At 37.4% G+C, this 14,474-nt stretch overlaps 1 protein-coding gene across 3 annotated transcripts in view; it reads right to left on the bottom strand.

Moving 5' to 3' along the window:
* The window catches only part of eps15 (epidermal growth factor receptor pathway substrate 15), a 35,526-nt gene that overhangs the window by 2,727 nt on the left and 18,325 nt on the right, over positions 1-14,474 (bottom strand). For 2 of the 3 annotated variants that reach the window (XM_067414117.1, XM_067414118.1), the window contains 11 exons: positions 11,775-11,936; positions 11,211-11,408; positions 9,160-9,543; positions 8,964-9,050; positions 8,665-8,776; positions 8,151-8,195; positions 7,744-8,063; positions 5,960-6,032; positions 5,474-5,544; positions 5,221-5,350; positions 4,924-5,108 (listed from right to left, as the gene is read on the bottom strand). In XM_067414117.1, the coding sequence (XP_067270218.1) occupies positions 4,924-5,108; positions 5,221-5,350; positions 5,474-5,544; positions 5,960-6,032; positions 7,744-8,063; positions 8,151-8,195; positions 8,665-8,776; positions 8,964-9,050; positions 9,160-9,543; positions 11,211-11,408; positions 11,775-11,936 (1,767 nt within the window). The remainder of the gene's footprint in view (positions 1-4,923; positions 5,109-5,220; positions 5,351-5,473; positions 5,545-5,959; positions 6,033-7,743; positions 8,064-8,150; positions 8,196-8,664; positions 8,777-8,963; positions 9,051-9,159; positions 9,544-11,210; positions 11,409-11,774; positions 11,937-14,474) is intronic. The other variant, XM_067414119.1, reaches the window with a different exon arrangement.

The raw sequence follows: 14,474 nt of genomic DNA, 5'->3' as shown, positions 1-14,474 counted from the left end.
TTTTCTAAATGTACTTTAAAATGTTCAAAGACTGGAGTTAAAGGCACAGTATGTAAGTTTCACCTTATTCAAAACAATAACAAAGACATAGCTTGGTGACGCAGTCAATAAAAAGCAATCCGGCGGGAAACCGTGTTCATAGATGAGATTTTATTAACAAGTTAATTAAAGTTTTATAACCCTGGGACATTTTATGTTGCTGTTTTTATTATGCTTATATGCCGCTGCTGCTCCATCGGTTTGGTTGTTCATGCATATTTTACGATTCAAGTTATGTTTAAAGGGTTAGTTCACACAAAAATGAAATTGATGTCATTAATGACTCACCCTAATATGGTTCCACCCCCGTAAGACCTCCGTTCATCTTCTGAACACAGTTCAAGATATTTTATATTTAGTCCGACAGCGTATCTAAGTGTATTTACACTATACAGACCATGTCAAAAAAGGTAATAAAGACATCATCAAAGTAGTCCATTTATGACAACAGTTAGCTAGTTAGAATCTCGTGAAGCATCGAAAATACATTTTGGTCCAAAAATAACAAAAACTACGACTTTATTCAGCATTGTCTTCTCTTCCGTGTTTGTTTTCAAACCTCAAATAAAGATTCAAAAAGTTATAAATCAGCGTATTGATTCATGATTCAGATCGCGTGCGTGTCAAACTGCCAAAAAGCTGAAATCAATTTACACTGAAGATCCAAATCATGAATCAATACGCTGATTCATACATTTTTGAATCTTTATTCAAGGTTTGAAAACAAACGCGGAAGAGAAGACAATGCTGAATAAAGTCGTATTTTTTGTGAATTTTGGACCAAAATGTATTTTGGCTGCTTTAAGAGATTCTAATTGACCAAATGATGTCACGTGGACTTTGATGATGTTTTTATTTCCTTTCTGACATGGACAGTATAGCGTGCATACACTCGCGTACGCTCTCGGACTAAATATAAAATATCCTAAACTGTGCTCCGAAGATAAACGGAGGTCTTACGGGTGTGAAACGACATTAGGGTGAGTCATTAATGATATAAATTTCCTTTTTGGGTGAACTAACCCTTTAACATTCACCTCCTGTTTATTCAATTATGTTTGATCATTTAAATTTAAATAGTATTTCATTTTAATAAAACGGCTGCAAGTAGAGGTCTATATTCCCACAGCTCTGATCAGTTTTCTTGCAGCATTTCCAGCGGTCGGTAACTCTGGTCAACTTTGGACAGGAGCGGGCAGCGTGACAATAGCCCAGCCGCTCCCGACATCCTTTGAAACGGCTTATCCGCGCTTGAAGTGTACAAAACTTTCTGAAATGGTGCCGATCCCACAGTTCCCAGTTCCCTGCGCTGAACCTGGCAATATATGTTCTTTGCATCTCACCCAAGAGAGCCCTTTCAGAGAGAACATTTAACATTTATAGTCAGATTTAGGAGGAAAGACGTCAGTCAGCGACATTCTCTTCTTGCATGGATGTTAAAAAATAGCGGTAGCTATAGCTAGTAAGCCGAAAGTTTTCGTTTACTGGTATTTTCGGCTTAAAATTGAGTGACCAATGTCGTATTTGATTTAGCCTATTTTTACGTTGTTGACAGTATCATGAGAAGACAAAAATTACAAATAAAATCATTGTATAGCCCACATTTTTGTTACATTATATAGCAACATTATCAACATATTTGTTATCCCAGTCCCTCTCTTTCGATGTCTAAATTTAGCGGGATTGGTTGAGTCAGGAAGTAAACCATTCTAAGCGGTAAGCGGGTGAGTGGGTGAATATTAAGCAGGAGCGGGTGGGTGCGGAATAGAACCTAGTGGAAGCAGAAAGGAAAAAAACCCCAGAGCAGACCTCTAGCTGCAAGTGCTGAAATACTACCAATACAGGTTACTTTATTTGAAGAGATACAAATTGTGGGGTAAACCAGCGCTGCCAAAACAATCATAACTAAAAATACATTTGAGTGTGTTAAAAGTTATGTTAACGGTACTGTGTGTTCGCTCAGCGGCTGGTATCACACACTTGGTGCACACTGCAGTAAACTAGATCGATATTAAAATAACAATAAAAGCTGGATGACTTATGTCGCTAAATGGCATGCAATTAATTTTAGAACATTGTATGGTGGAGAAAATGCTGTATTAATGTTACAACAAACAAAGCTCTTTCTGATTATGCTGTAAGCCACTTGACAAAATAGTGTCGTCTCTGAGGCATGGTACGAACATGTTACTCGCTGTAAATCAAGAAAATGAGATTCAAACAATAAGACTAACCGTGTTAAGCTATTTAAAATTATTTGTTTTTCTGTCTATAATGCAGTTGTCGAATACCTGTCTAATAAAACTCAATACTATATATTAAAGCATCTTTGGTGTTGACAGCAATGCAGATAAGATGTCACTGACAGCTGATGTAATGACACAGGATGTTATACTGGTTAAAATTGCTGATTTGTCTGGATTTATACACCGTTGGAAACATTTCAGATAATGTTCTAGGGGTCTGAATTTTTGAAAAATATCTTACATATTGTGCCTTTAAAGAGTCATGTGACTAGTTAATGCTAATATACATTAGTCTGTTAAAGATGATACAAAAGAGTTTTATGTAACTGTACAAAAATCTTTTTCATGTAATCTATTTAAAGGAATAGTTCACATTTAAAAACTGAAAATTCTGTCATTATTTACTCAGAATAAGCTCATTAAAGGGGTACTTCAGTGCTGGGAAGATGAATTTGTATTTAAACGGGTTCATTAACGTAGTAGAAATGTGAAATTATATTTGAATTTGGTGCTTTCTAGACTGAGATAAGACAAAAAATAAATGGTCTCATGGGGATGAAAGACAACAATTCCCAGAATGCTTTGCTGCCCTACGAGGCCACTCCAAAAGCCACCTCTACTTAATTACTGTGACTAGATCACTTTCCCCACCGTGTTCTTTTTTACAAAATCAGTTCAGTTAGAGAACAGATACTACAATTAAAAACTGGACGTGTTTGTTCAATATAATGTGATTTAGCCTCTGAGGAAGTGTCACAGCACTAACGCTGCAGAAGTCAGATAATAGCACAATCATTCGAATATTCTCCAGGGTTTCTACTGATAGAAAGCCATATGCTAATCGCTGAAGTAACCCTTTAAATGACAGCTGTTTTATTTGGGAAATCTATTAGATTTTTATTTAATATAAATAATATTTTCTCTTTATTTCTCCCAAATAATTTATTATTTGATGAATTATTCCTTTATGTATTGTTTGGTTAATGTCAGTATAAACCTATATAAATATAAATCTAGAATTGCACAGTCTCACTAAATGTATGGTGACTTCCTGAATATCATAAGGATTACAAAGCAAAACATACTTAACGTGGAAACATTAAGGGGGGGGGGACAGTGGTAATGTGGTACAGCTACTGACACAGGAGGATGGGAGATACGAGATGTGTGCCATGATGCAATCCATAAAGCCTCTCAGCTAACATTGGCTCACAAGCCTGCTGACACATGAGACTTCATATAAAAAAGTGTGTGTCACTAAAGGAATCTTTATTTTTGTATCTTCTATTATAACTGATAAAAAAAAAAGTTTTTTTAAAGGAAACATATCACTCACAAAAATAAAAAAAGCTTTACGTTTTATTTTACAAAATAAATAAAAAAACCTTATTGGCTCAAAAAGGTACAAAGGTGAGTAATAATGACTAACGAATAATAAACTTTAATTTTTGAGCTAATTGTTTATATACTAAACAGTTGTTGTTTTTTTGGCACATTTTGGGTGTGTTCTCTTAAACAAGTCTGATGTACTCATGTGTGAAAGCCTGGATTGCTCATATAGCCCATCATGCAGAACATGCAGGTATTTCACAGATGTGAAGGTGTGGACAACCATGGATGGAGAGATGTAATCACAGCTATTAGCTGGTAAGCATTTCACCACACAGAATATCAGAAAACATGACGACAACTAATCTCAATATGTCTTTCTTGACATCTCTACATCTGGTAAGAGCTGTTTAAAATATCAGAGAAATGCCATCATAAAGCTTAATTTATTTGATGCATCATCTGATAAGGAAAGCTCACAGTGGGAAAATCTGAGAAGACAAGCTCTTTCATTTTTAATTTATAAAATAATAATAATACAGAAAGAAGCCAACAAGTATTGTAGGCACCCTACCTGATTATTTTATTTAGCAAATTGTCTGTATATAAACAAACTTGGATCTCTTCTATAAAAAAAAGATGGTGCAGGGAATCGTGGAATGTAGATGGAACCAGGAAGTGTTCAACCAATGAATGAGAAGGAGCAGCCGAATAAGACAGGTAGTCAGTGATTAGTTTGTGCAGTGCAAGATAAGGCAAGGCAAATCAGTGAACCAAGGAATGGCAGGGCAATGAACGTGCAAGATGGAATCAAGCCTCAACCAATGGTGGAGAAGATGACAAAAGAACACAAGGGGTAAATTGAAAATAGCCAATAGCAAGCAGCCCCGCCTCTCCATCCACAGCCAGTGAGAACTTGCGAATGATGTTAGGAATATTGTGATGTCATAAATATGTAGATTTCAACATTTAAATACATTCATTTTGTAAATTAGTTTTTAACACTGGGATTTTTAGTAGAAGCATGAGCCTGGGTTCAGTTTGACTTCAAAACTATTAGAGTAGATAAATAATTTCATTAGAAGCTCGTCTATATTTACAAAAAACATTACATAAAAAAAATGACAAGGTTTTGTGGCTTTTCACAAACAGATAGTAAAACAGAGTCATCAAAATATTGGATTATGAGCATTTCTTTCCTGGAAAACAAACGAAAAGGGCTGTGAGGGGTCGAGAGGTCAAGGCTGCTGCATGGCGGAGGTGAAATGTCAGGGTTCACTACTGGGGATCAGGAGGGGGAGGAGCTCACTTTATCAAAGCTGGCGAATCGGTTGGGGTCACATGGGGCTTGTTGGGGCGAGGAAGGGGCGAAGGGGTCTGGTACCGAGTCTTTAGCGGGGAGGGATGAGAACTCTCCAGAACCCTGAGCCTTAAACAGACCACGCCTCTGAAATGACTCGGACGACTCCGATCGGTGGATGTTGGACCGCTTACCTTTAAGCACACACACAGACACAGCACTCAAATATGGGTGACAGAGTTGATGTAAGAGAAAACTGTCTTGAGGTTCATTCTGGTAAAACACACAGAACAGGAAATAGCTCACCTGGGGGTGGAGGTGGAGGTCTAGTTGGTGTTCCGGTTTTGGGCGGTAATGCGGGAGGTACATCTGACTGAGTGTCCTCCTTGAATAAATTCTTGTTTGTACTCGAGTCGAATGGATCGCTGCCATTAGACTGAAAGGCAAGGGAAAACTTCATGAGCTGCAACCTATATTCAACATGATTTAAATCATGTGGGCGAACTGATTGGTAATAGAGCTGGAATAACTGGGCTTCTGTTTAAGGAAAAATCCTTACCTTTGCTAAGCTGCTAAAGTCTGCAAAACCTCCTCCAAAAGTCTCATTGCCAAATACTGCAGCAAAGGGATCTGAAACAAAGTACAAACAGTGCAAGTCAGAATATATAAAACAGATATTTTGGATAATTTTACAAGCTGCTTTTATTGAAATTTTCCTGTGGTTGAAACATGATAAAGTTTTTGTTTCTTTCAACAAACCTTCTGATATACCATGTTTATTTCGTGCTATACCTGTAACTAGACGAAGTGGCTACAGCGATTGCTTGTGCAACATTTAAGAGCTCAAAACTAAATTCTTGGTTTGAATTTGAATTTGTGATTAACAAAATACTTTTTCTCAGTTTCTTTTTTTTTTTGCATTGCAGGTGTGCTACAAAGAAATGACCTTGGGGTTTAAGAATTGATATCCGTTTATCAAAATGAAGATGGATTAAAATTAAGAAATCAAATCGCCAACCCAGCTCAATAATAATGCTTAATTTACCTGGGTCTGAGTTGGAGACCACCGTAGTTCCTCCTGGTGCAAAGGGATCATTGGCTGCTGCTGGTCCCTCTCTCTGAAGAAAAATGAGGAAGAAAACAATGTTTAACTTAACATCAAATGCAGCCAGTCATTCAACTCAAGCTAATAATTTACTTGAGGGTAAAAAGTACTTCAAAATGCACCCAGGAGATTTCACAAAGTGTGACAGATATAAAGAATGTACGCTCACCAGCACGAGAATGTACGAGAATGTACGATTAAACCAAATCACAGTATGTCCAGAGTCTAAAATAAACACTCACCAAGCACCAAATGCAGGTAAAAATTGGCGTTGGCGAGAATATAAAATGGTAGTTGGCCGGTAAATTTTTTTTGAATTCTAACTAAAAGTTTAACGAAAGGCACTAAAGATTAATCCTTGCCAATTTAAATACGTAAACTGAAGACATGAAAAGGAGCTCAATTTTGTTACTTGTGTGCTGTGTGGAAAGTTGTGTGTGTGCAAACATCTGAAGTGTACACTTCAAGCAGCACAGAAATACTGAATTGAGCTCTTTTAAAAGGTGCACTATGCAACTTTCTGTCCACTAGAGGTTGCCAATTCAAAACAAAGGCACAGTTTGATGACGCCAAGTTTGAGTATCTTGGGACATGTGGTCTTCACCTCGTAGGAAATGAGATGAAATGACAGAAATAATGTTCATGAATGCAGTTATTAATGTTACTGTAGTATGAAGCAGAGCAGGACCAAGTGTTGTGGAGCTGAGCACGGCTGTTGGAGCGATTGTTACACAAACACCCGCCTTACGAGAAATGGGACTTTTATTATGACGGGACGGAACACAGTCGCCGGGCGCCCGCACTATATCCGCTTTTCCGGTCATTGGTATGAGGTGATGCAGCTCTTTTTCATATTAGATACATTTAAGTGTGTTTAAAATTATGTTATGATGTTACTCTGTGCGTTCGCTCGGTGGCTGCTGTGACACTTGTTCACACTGTTAAGAGTGTGGGAAACTGAGGGAAGCGCAGATATGACGCAATTGACAGCAGATTCCCTCAAACGCTATGCTGAAACGTCCCGGGTCATTGGTTAAAATAGCAATTTTCTCACAATTTACAAATAGTTGGAAACATTTGGGATATTCTAAGTACTCAACTGAACAAAATAAATAACACTGGCCTAGTGTTTTTTGGGTATTTTACTGCAAAAATACTACATAGTGCACCTTTAAGTACAGTACTCATGCATTTTGAACAGACAAATTCACATAAAAGTATGTTTAAAAAAACTGTCAGGAAACTTAAACAGTAGAGAAGACAAAGCATGTGTATCAGAATTTTGGATCCACGCATTAGTCTTATTGACAGCAGCCTAATATTTCTGCTGCTGTTTGTGTTTTTAAATGTTAAACAAACAACAAAAGACAGTTATTTGACTGAATAATTGTAATAAGGATAAGGATAAGGATTTCTATGTCAAATTTATGCAGTGAAGACTATGCAGTGTTATTTTACATTTGATTACTTTATTAAATAGCTTTACCTTAAAGTTACTTGTCTTTAATAATATTTTACATTTATATGAGTTAGGCTAGTAGCTTTAGCTGTCGTATTGAAACGATAGAGAATTATGAATTTTTAAATGTCTTAGAGTCTTGGACCAATCCTATGAACTCTCAATTGAAATAAAAAATTAAAAAACAAGTTTCAGGTCAAAATGACTAGAGGGAAGGATGAAAGTTAATGAGATTTTAAAGAGAGTTTAGCTTTTCAGCACTCACTACAGGAATATCTGATCCTCCAAATGGATCGTGTCCTGTGCCAGTCGAGCTGAAGGGATCAGAGTCTGCCAGGGCATCCATTTTGGATCCGAACGGATCGGTGTCTTGAATTTTACCACTACCAGAAGCAAAAGGGTCTGGTGTGACTGCATTGTTGGTCCTGGATGTGAATGGATCAGGCTCTTTTTCGCCTGTGGTAGCACTGAATGGGTCAGATGACCTGAAAGGATCTTCTGATGGAAAACCAACTGAAGATTGCTTGAAGAAGTTGTCTGCCGCAAATGGGTCTGTGCCTTTGAAAGGGTCCCCACCGAAAGGATCTGGACAGCAAAACATTTTATGAGTCAAAATGGACTTGTGAATAGATATTTTGCAAAAACACTGTAGGATGGTAAGAAAATACTCACCTGAAACATCAACTTTTGAGAAAGGGTCTTCAATGAAAGGATCACCTGCAAAAAGGAGTTTTATATGTTTACTAATGGATTAAAATAAAAAAATAAGACAATCATAAGGCATGTTACAATTTAGGATTGTAATTTTAAATGTATAAGGTAATATGATACAATTTGTCTTAAATACTTGATATTTAATATGAATTACATTTTTTAAAATACTTATTTAATCATATTATTTCATATTTATTTTATAAACAATATTTCTATTCTTTTTCTTTATTATTTTGTTCAATATTTTATTTGTAAGAATTATAATAGTCATTATCATGAACCATTGTAATTATTGTTGATAATAAGGATATATAATAATTTGAGATAAAAAACATTTTGGCTACATTTTGCAGCCCTGTCAGCATACATGCATAGCATTTTAAAATCACAATCACAATTTTGATTAGAAAAAAGCAAATCATTCAGCCTTAGGACAATCCCGGTTTGTGATTTTACTTTGTGTGCACATTACCATCAGTGAAAGGGTCAGACTGGAAAAAGTCAAGGCCAAGACCACTGGGCGGGTTAGTGGGCGGTATTGTTACTGGCTGGGCAGCTTCCTTCTCTGACTCCACAGTCTCTGCCTACACATCAAAAACCATTAGCATAAACATAATTATTATAATAAAGATCCTAAAGACGCATATTCACAAATCACAAAAAAACATGTTCAGTTCTAAATAACATTTTAAATGAATGTAAATGTTAATATGAAGGAATAATTATTATCCATTAATATAAAAATGATAATATATGTCATAATTATTCAACCTTTGGTGTGCTGGTGGCAATTTGCTCATCTGCCTTATCCTTCTCTTCCTCTTTCTCTACCTCTGGGTTAGCTTGTGTTGTGCTTTCCTGAAACCAGAGTGGCATAAAAAGAAAGACATGCATGAAAGCCTATTTGTAAATGACATTATACATTTTTTTAAATAATAACAATAAAAACAGGAAAGTGGTTTCTGACCATGTTCCCCTGAGGCCAGACCCCAGCATTGGGGCTGGTGGTGGAGAGCCCACTGTTATAAAGGTCACAGCTATAGAAGTCAGGTTGAGGCTCTTGCTCCTCTGGGCTGGTGGACGGCTCCTCTGCCTCGGAACCGAGCTGGTCCTCCACAACTCTGAGCTCCTGCGGCTCATCCACGAACAACTGCTCCTCTTCTTGCTGAACTTTGTCCTCTTTGGGTTTCTCTGGCAGCAGTGCAGTAGGTTGAGGCCACTGTAGTTGCTCCGGCTGCTCAAGAGAGGGCGCTGTTCCATTAACGAGCACTGGCTCCTCCAGGATTTTCCAGGTAAGCCGAGCAGTCACTTCTCTTTCCTCCGTTTTAAGTTCGGCCAATCGCTCCTGCTCCTACAGTAAATGCCAATATAGTGTTTGAATAAGAGAAAACAAATGGTAAAAATAAACAACAAAATAAAAACACAAAACTGTAAACAAAGAGATGTTTAGCCAAAGAAAGTAGAAAACTTCAGCTGAAAAACATGTGGGCAGTGGATGGTGATTACGATTTCTTTCTTTTTTTTCTTAAATATCACATTTGCAAAGAAATTGAACAGAAATTTTTATTAAAACAGATATTTCCAGTTCTAAATTATGATAGAATGAGCCATGTTTGAAGCCACTGCATAAAAATAAAATATTTGCCAAGTATCCCAAAAAATATTATTATTTACCATCATCATATTTATACTACTATAAATTAATTCAGAATTATTGGCACCATTAAAAATAAATAAACCCTAACCAGTCCTACCTTCCATTGAAATAAAAAAATTGAGGTTCATGCTGAAATAAATGTTTTTCTCGCATACACATTGTCAACAATTAATAGCACCCTTTTACTCAATACTTTTTGCAACCTCCTTTTGCCAAGATAACAGCTCTGACTTCTCCTATAACACTTGATGTTTTTTGAGAACACCTGACAAGAGATCAGAGATCATTCCTCCATCTCTCCAGATCCTTCAGATTCAGTGACTCATTTTTGTGTTGATTTTAATGTTTGTTAAAATGGGCCAACCACGGCCCATTTAAAGATTTCTTAAAATGGGCATTTTTAAAAATAATCTTTTTATTTTTTTATCTGTTGGTATTAAGATAGAATCCATGATGCCATGTATCTGAACAAGTTGTTGAGGACCTCCAGTCCACAACATTAAAGATCCTGTACTATATATAATTTGACACATGGGGTTCAAAAAGCTCTTTTTTTTTAAAATCATCTGACCACAGAAGCCAGTCCCGTTTGAAGTTCCAGTCGTGTCTGACAATTGAAAATGCGACGGATGCTGTTTAGTATATTTTTTTTTTAGGCTTTCTGACCCCAAGACTACATTTCAATTCTCCCGCTGTGTTCCTTGGAGAGTTGTCTTTGGCCACTCACACTTTCTTCCCACCGCACGATATAGACATGCATCCTCTTCCATGAGCATTTCCTGTTCATTAGAACTTCTTAATTATTGCCCAGATAGTGGAAATAGGGATTTTCAATGCTTTAGTTATTTTCTACAGCCACTTTTCCTATTTTGTGAATCTTTTGCTTCACATCTGAATTATATTCTTTGGTTTTACCTAGTGTGATGGATGATTAAGGGATCACCTCATATTTACTCCATTGAAACAGGAAGTCATGGCTGAATAATAACAAGATATTCTAGATATTTCACTTATAAGAATATCTAAGGGTACCAAAAATTGTGGCAAACATGCATTAGAGAAAAAAATATTTCATAACGTAACATTTTCCTTTTAGAGATTCTCTAATAATAATAATAAAACAATTAATTATCATTATTATAACTAAATCATTTGTACTATTTATTGGTCAACAGTGTCTATAATCAATGCAGTTGATAAGAAATGGAAACTCACTAACTCAACACATGGGTATATCTTACAAAAGACGGGAAAAGCAGGGAATAATGTGTATATCCATTAAACTAAAAAGATTTCAGAACTAGTTAATGCAGATATGCATAATTAAAGGAAACAAAGAAACAGACAAAAAGCTAACTAACCTGAGAAATCTGTGTGTGGGATTCTTTAACAGCATCCTCTAGGGGGCAGAGCTGAGCACGGGCAGATTGAACTTTCTCTCCCAGTTGACGCGTCTCATCCTGCAGATGGAGCAGTTCTTCTCGGGCCCTGGTCAACGCCTCCTCATAGTCACCGATTCTCTGCTCCTGTTCGGAGTGCTCCACCTGCAATGACTGGATCTTGACGGACATGGACACGGAAACGCGTAAGAAAGAACAGAGAGCAGATGAAAATATTCAAGATCAGTTTACTTGAGGCTTTTAAATGAACTGCAAGTTATTTGGTGTGATTTGTGCTGAACTGTGTCTCCCTCTCTCTTCCTTTCACCGGTCATTCATATACATTACAAACATATAAAAAATATCATGCAAAAGAGCGTGTGAGACTGGGATTAGTGTGTGCAAAACTCATTCAAAATAGTATTCAAAGAAGCCCAGATGATGTAATATTTTCAGTTGATTTTTTGAATGTGCATCGTCGCATAATTTTTGGGCTGATAGACAGTAGACAGGCTTTATTTCACTCTTGCGGTGTCTATCTCGTACCAGTTGGCTCTCCTGGCTGCATTGTTGCTGTATGAGTGAGAGCTGCTCCTCTAGAGAGCGTTTCTGCTCATCCAGCCTCTCAAGCTTCTCCTGCACCTCCTGTCGCTCCGCCTGCAGGCGGCTCAGTTCCTCTGACCCCTTCTGAACCTCCTCCTGCAGGTCCTGAGAAAAAGAGACAGTTTGTCTTTATCAGCCTAATAATAAACAGCCAATCAACACTAACATAAGGGCAAAGAGCTCATGCAGCTTAAATTAAAGATAAAGCATTAGGGTGCGAGAAGATACAGAGATAGTGTATACCAGTTATAAAATCACACCAGTCAGAAAAGCCATAGTAAACAAAAATGTAATTTTGAGCAATTTTGGTGCACAAAAGTAACACAATAGCTTCACGCTGATAAAATCTCATCCTCAAACAAAGGAATGACACCTCACAAGAACACAGCAGCTTTCATTTCTCAACAGCTGTTCCACTTTCCTCACAGAAGTAGAATATTATACAAAGAACCAATTAAATTCAGATCCTTGTAAAAACTGAAAGGGAAAGAAAGTAGTTGGGAACAGAAAGCATAAACGATGAAAATTTTAATGTTAGCCTCACGTAGCAAGGCTTTTGACCATCAACTGTGGCCTTGTCCAAAATGGCGCACAGAAAGTAGACTTGTGGTTTCATGGCCTTCACTTTTGTGAGTCCGTGAACTGAACAAAACCACAGTACATCGCACTGGACAGTTTATGATTTGTCTTCGCAAGCCACCATGTGGGCTTATGCCAATCTTACAATAATGCAGACTTCACAGCTGAATATTACCCAACAGCCCATGCTGGAAAGTGTAGACACGTAGGAGGACTGTGAGGCCTGAGGGTGCCATCTGGAACAGGGCCATCATTTCTGATCCACACTGCAGCTTATTCTGCCCACTTTAACAGGAAGAGAACATCTGAACATCATGTTAAGCAAGTAACCAATTTTTTTTCCCCTGCTGTTTAGGGGTGGGTTTATCTGAAATGGTTTATACCGCAACAATAGACCAGTTTGGGACAAGAACAAACGAACGCTTTACAAAATTACTATATTTGTTTATCTAAAACTTAATTTGATACAAACACACCACTGGTTGCCAAGTCTCTTATGCTCACTAAGGCTGCATTTATTTATTACTTTTAAATATAACTACTTTAAAATGCATATTAACAGCATCCACTAGCCCCAGAAGCTATGTAGTGGGATGGCTTGTGATTTGTTAGCACTGTCATTTTTAACAAAAAGGAAGACTGACGATCTTAGCTTGATTTCGATTTTATTTTAACAAGGCATATGAAGACACGATTAAACCGATGCAATAAGGAAATCTGGCTCCCTCTACTCGTCCTTTCCAACACTAGCTCAAACAACCCACCAAAGTAAATAACAAAGAAACTGGAAGTGATCACCTGTGCCCATGTGCGTAATGTCTTTACTATCAATTTTGATCAAAATAATATATCCTTGTGAATAAAAGAAAGAAAATTCCTACTGGTCCCAGACAAGCAGCAACCTCCACCAGTTTATCTTGAAGCCAATAAGGAAGTGATGAAAAAACTGCAATTCATCGACTGGCCGCTAGAGACTCTCATTGAGCCCCATGTTAAAATGCACAACTTTACAGCAGAAAAAACATGTTTAGAGAATGTTACAAATTGTGATTTTGGTCTATATAGCTAATTTTGCCCTAAATGACAACTGTGAGGGGGTGAACTTTTTTATTTTTTAAAACTCGTTCATTTACATTATATAAAGCCTTAAAGTTCTGCATAATTAAGGGCGAGGCCGATTTGAGTGACAGGTGGATAGTCTTTTGTCTGCTGTCTGTTAGTCATCATGTTACCTCAGCTCCAGCCACGTCCTGCCTATTTGCCCATTTTCTGTTATTTGGGAGTGATGCGCTGCCAAGATGGCAACGGCCAGCTCGACCCTACTTTGCGCTTCAAAACTGCTCTTCAGAATCAGAATCTGTGACATCTATATTTTTTTAAAGTCTGTGGTCCCAGACCTTTGAATGGTAGTGCAAGGAATCAGTACAATACAATACAGAATCAGTAAATGGGTATAAATATTTTTTAACATACAAAAAGGGTAGTCACCCAATTAAACTGAAACTGCTGATTTTCATCAAACCAGTCTTCTTTTGTGTACAATATGGTCTGGCAGGTAAACCTGAGGCATTCTATAATGAATACTCTAGGACACTATAATGGAAATACCGTATATCTGACTGTACAAAAGCAAAGGTTAAATCCAGAGGAGAAAGGTGCAAGGCACATAAAGATGTCAAGTATGAGAAAAGATTCAGATATGAAAGGAAATAAAAAGATGATAAAAGACAACAATGTCATTTCCACAGTCATTCACCTTGAGGTGCTATGAGAACACTGGGTGACTGTGAATGAGTGTGTCCTAAAAATAACAGGTCTACAGCAGCAGAACCGAGTAATTGCTCAGGGTAAAGATGGAAACCTTCACAAGTCTAATGCACAAATGTCTCCTCGTCCAATCAGAGGATGCGCTGGGAGCTGACAGTCCCCGAAATAGAATCTATTCATCATCCCAGGGTTTAAACACAGCAGACACAAACTAAAACTCTCATTCTTATTTAATTATTCAGCGCCTGGAGCTGCCTACCAGCGCCGTGTGTTCCAAGGCTAATCTATTAAGACCCT

The sequence above is a fragment of the Pseudorasbora parva genome, chromosome 13 (assembly GCF_024679245.1).
Source record: "Pseudorasbora parva isolate DD20220531a chromosome 13, ASM2467924v1, whole genome shotgun sequence".
Taxonomy (NCBI): Eukaryota; Metazoa; Chordata; class Actinopteri; order Cypriniformes; family Gobionidae; genus Pseudorasbora; species Pseudorasbora parva.
This window is presented reverse-complemented; position numbering and strand designations above follow the sequence as displayed.